This window comes from Corvus cornix, chromosome 3, assembly GCF_000738735.6.
Source record: "Corvus cornix cornix isolate S_Up_H32 chromosome 3, ASM73873v5, whole genome shotgun sequence".
Classification (NCBI taxonomy): domain Eukaryota; kingdom Metazoa; phylum Chordata; class Aves; order Passeriformes; family Corvidae; genus Corvus; species Corvus cornix.
In genome coordinates, this window is record NC_047056.1 from 21,013,791 (window position 1) to 21,017,627 (window position 3,837).

Genomic DNA, 3,837 nt, shown 5'->3' on the forward strand with positions numbered 1-3,837 from the left:
GTGTGATGTGTCAGATGACCCAAGCATGCACAAAGGCATCTGACACTGCATGTTTCTCCTGGTGGGTGCATGATTTTTCCCCTGATCATGAAAAGGTCTGCAAACATCCCCTTGCTGTGCAACTCCGGGCTATCCTTCTGGTAATCAAAAATCTTTGGACTTCTGTTTGTTGGTCCTTCAAAAAAAAAAAAAAAAAAAATAGGAGGAAGAAGAAAAAAGTTGGGGAAAATCCTGGTTTAGCGTTGGTAGTTTTTTTGTTTGTTTTGAATGATATGATTGTTCTATAGTGGGGAATGGTCTGGGGTTTTTTCTGTTTATAATTGTGCCTGATTTTTGAGGCATGGTTTTCTCTGTTCTCCTCCATTCCTGCTTTGTTTTTGTTCAGATATTTAAAACCATGCCCTTTATTTATTTATTACTTTGTGTCTTCCTCACAGGGACTAGCAGATACGAAAATTCCAGGGGCTGGTTCTCCCACAAGCAATCGCAGTGTCCGTATCGCGCCTGGGGGAAGGAGGCCCAGTCAGGGCCAGCTGAGTCGCACGTATTCCCCCACCTCTCTCCATCGCAGTGTCAGCCAGCTCCTCGACCTCTACGACAAGAAGACTTTTGAAGAATCACCTTGGGATGCCATCCTTCGCAACCATCGCACTACTGGCCGTGGCTTGGTAAGGGCTCCTGCTTCTCTGGGACGCTGCTGTGCGTCACCTGCTAGAGATTTGTCTGTTCTGTTGGAATCATATAAAGGCCTAAGTATCAAAAGTTCCTGGAGATACAGCCAAAAGGCCTAGAAGGACATGGGCAGAGGTAAGATCCTCAAAATTCTTCAAGTCTACTGCTCTCTTCTAGAGTTGCAGGTGCTCACACACTGCTCTTAGAGGATGCAAGGGATCCATGTGCATTTCTTTATGGTTTCCATTGAACTATTAACTCCATGGTCGGCCGAGGAAATGCACCTTGAAGAATTCCCTTCTATTTGGTGGGCTTTTTTTTCCATGCATTTCAGCAAATGTCTGAGGTGGGATTGTCTTGGCATCCTTCACACACTTAATGCCAGAGGCAGGAGCTTGTATTCTAGTGACTCCTGTTAACAGGGACTCAACTGCTGATGAGACCTGCTCTCTGTCCTCTGCTCAGTCACAATGCAGAGATTATGTGAATGCTCAGATCTCCTGGTGTATGACAAATTAATTCAAACTCTGCCCACATGGGACTGGAATGATGCTGGGGGGCAGGAAAAGTATTTCTCTTTTAATATAGGACAGGACTAGACAGTGTCATCAACAGGGATCTGAACATACAAATACAAGACATGATTTTCAAGTCAAGGACAGTGATGACTTCCCTTCCTTTGTCACGAGGAAACGGGCTTTTTAACTTCCACCCTTCCCATACCAAATGTGTGAGAAAGGGTTCAGAGGTCAGTGAGACACAAAATTAAGGTTCCTAAAAAGGACTCAGAATGGGGGTGAAGGGTCTGTGTAGTAGTAACAAAATTAGATGGAGTGTGCAAGTTAGTGAGTGGATCTTGTCCAAAATGCAAATTAACTGGAGGATAGTCTGGCCATAAATCTAAGGAGCTTCCTCAGACTTTCACCTTCAGTATACAAAAACAGCTGGAAGGGCTGAAACATACAGGCTTATCAAAGTACAGGGGTGTTGGTTCCAGCACTGCCAAACCCACTTAGACGCCAACAGCAGGACCAAGGAAGTTGATAAGGCTTAATTAAGAAGGTAGTAATAACTCTAGGCAAAACCCCTATAGGTACAGGTTAACCTTCAGCCTGCACTCTGCAGCTCATGGACTTCCCAATTCAGAGGTATCATAAGTCAGCCTTGCCATTTTCTCAGAGCTATCACATCCTTGTGATTTAATTCCTTGGGGACTAACAACTCACCCAGGGTGTACCTCTCTATGATCTCATTAGCCAAAAGAACAGCTTCCTGCTGCTGAGAGGAAGCTCTTGCTCTACCCATGTATCTTGGGCTGACACCATGACTTAGGCAGCAAACCCTGCCATACGCATGCTAGAATGATTTTTAAAATACTCCAATGAGCTTCAGGAGTGGCAGAAGCAGGAAAACAAAAACTTTCATTTCCTTTTGGCAGCAGACAACCCTGACAGCATGAGCTCAGTTTTTTATCTGCTCTTCTGTCCATCCTCTGTACATTGATTTACATTGCCCTGAACCAGAGTCTTTGCTCCCGTGTTGCTCAGCTACTCTCTTGCAAACAAACATCCTGCAATGCTTTTGACTCAGTTCTTCTCTTTATTACACTCAGTAGCTTAGGAATGGTGGTTTCAAAGTTTGGTTCACCCCCTTGTCCAGCTTGCAAATCAATATAGTGAATGGCTGTCGAGGCCCAGGACACAAATCTGCAGTAACACTGCTCGTGCCCTCTTTATGCTATAGAAACAATTTATTTCTCTCCTGCTTTCAACTGTCTCTGGCCTAATGCAGGAGTGCAGGTGGAAGCTCAGACACTCCCTTGGAAGCTTGAAGAACAAAATCTTACCTAAACCACGTGTGTGATGTGGTTGTTAAGAAAACAAAAGTGTAAACATGTATTCTTTTCATAGCTCCAAGTTCTCAGTACACTGTAACAAACACTATATTATTGACCATTTGTCAGCTATATAGAGCAATTGAAGTAATTGATGGTATTTTTTTTACTGTGAAAATCTAACTGGCTTGGATTCAGGTGCTTGAATGCTTTAGATTCTTATCTTATCCTGGGAGGAAAGGGAAGACATTAGAAATGCACTTATTTATCTACTTAAGAACTATTTTTAGTGGATAGGAGGAAAGAGAAATACCCCTGGTACAGTCTGGTACAGCTTTGGTTGACATGCTTCTTTTTTCCCTTCCTTACAGTATGTAGATGAAGAGGATCTTGTCAATGTCATCAAAGGCTTCAGCACCGTCACCAAAGAGCACACCACATTCACTGACACCCACCTCTGAAGAACAAAACCACCTTTTCTAGAAAATGGAAGTGGGTAACTTGCCAAAAGCAGCCTGCATGGCCTTTGCAGGCAGGGATAGGTCTGCCGTTTCCCCACCCCATGCTTTGGAGTTAAAAGATAAAACTTTTTTTTGGGAGGGGATGTGGGAGGGTAAGTTGGCCTTTTTTTCAACATCTCTTTCACTGTATAGTAAAAACTGTGTGCTAGCACTGACAGCTCAGAAAGGTAAGAGAACAGTCTGAAGATCCCTAAGTCATACTGTAGTAAAAGACTGCGAAGGTAGAGACTCTCATCTTTGTCACTCATCCAGCTTTCCCAGCTGAGGAGGGTTGTAGGGGCACAGGAGGGAGGGAGGGAGGGGGGCAGCATGTTTGGTAAGGAAAAGTCTTTTACATGTCCAAAAACCAGAATGTGGCTAAAAGGGGCCTGCGCGGCAGGATCTCCATGTTTTCTCCTGGCCTGACAGAGCTCCACCACAAAATTGTGTTCATGCACAGGTGAATAAACAGCACTGAAGGAATTCTTATGAAGTTGTTCTAGCCTTTGTGTTCTCTCACTCCCTCTTCCCCACCCTCTCGACTCAAAAAGCCCAGCAAAAGAGGTCATTAATAAATGCTGAACTCCAAGCATGCTTTTTCACTTGCTGTCACATCCTTCCCTTCTGCTTATGTATTACGAATCCACAGGCAATAAAACCTGTTCACCATCCACAGTAAACTAGGTGCAAACAGCAAGCAGCCAGTGTGACACAGGTATGAAATACCATGTCAAGGCACTTGTAATTGAGAATTATTACACCATGACAGTAAACCTACTCCTATATTCATCTCTGTCCTTTTTCCAGAGAAAGTGACAAGGAGGCCCTCAA

The 3,837-nt window shown here is 44.0% G+C and overlaps 1 protein-coding gene across 1 annotated transcript in view; it reads left to right on the plus strand.

The window, feature by feature from the left end:
* The window catches only part of USH2A (usherin), a 387,802-nt gene extending 384,307 nt beyond the window's left edge, over window positions 1–3,495 (plus strand). Inside the window, 2 exon segments of the mRNA XM_039569529.1 lie at window positions 438–668; window positions 2,878–3,495. Coding sequence (XP_039425463.1) covers window positions 438–668; window positions 2,878–2,967 — 321 coding nt within the window. The 3' untranslated portion in view covers window positions 2,968–3,495.
* The last annotated feature ends 342 nt before the right edge of the window (window positions 3,496–3,837 follow it).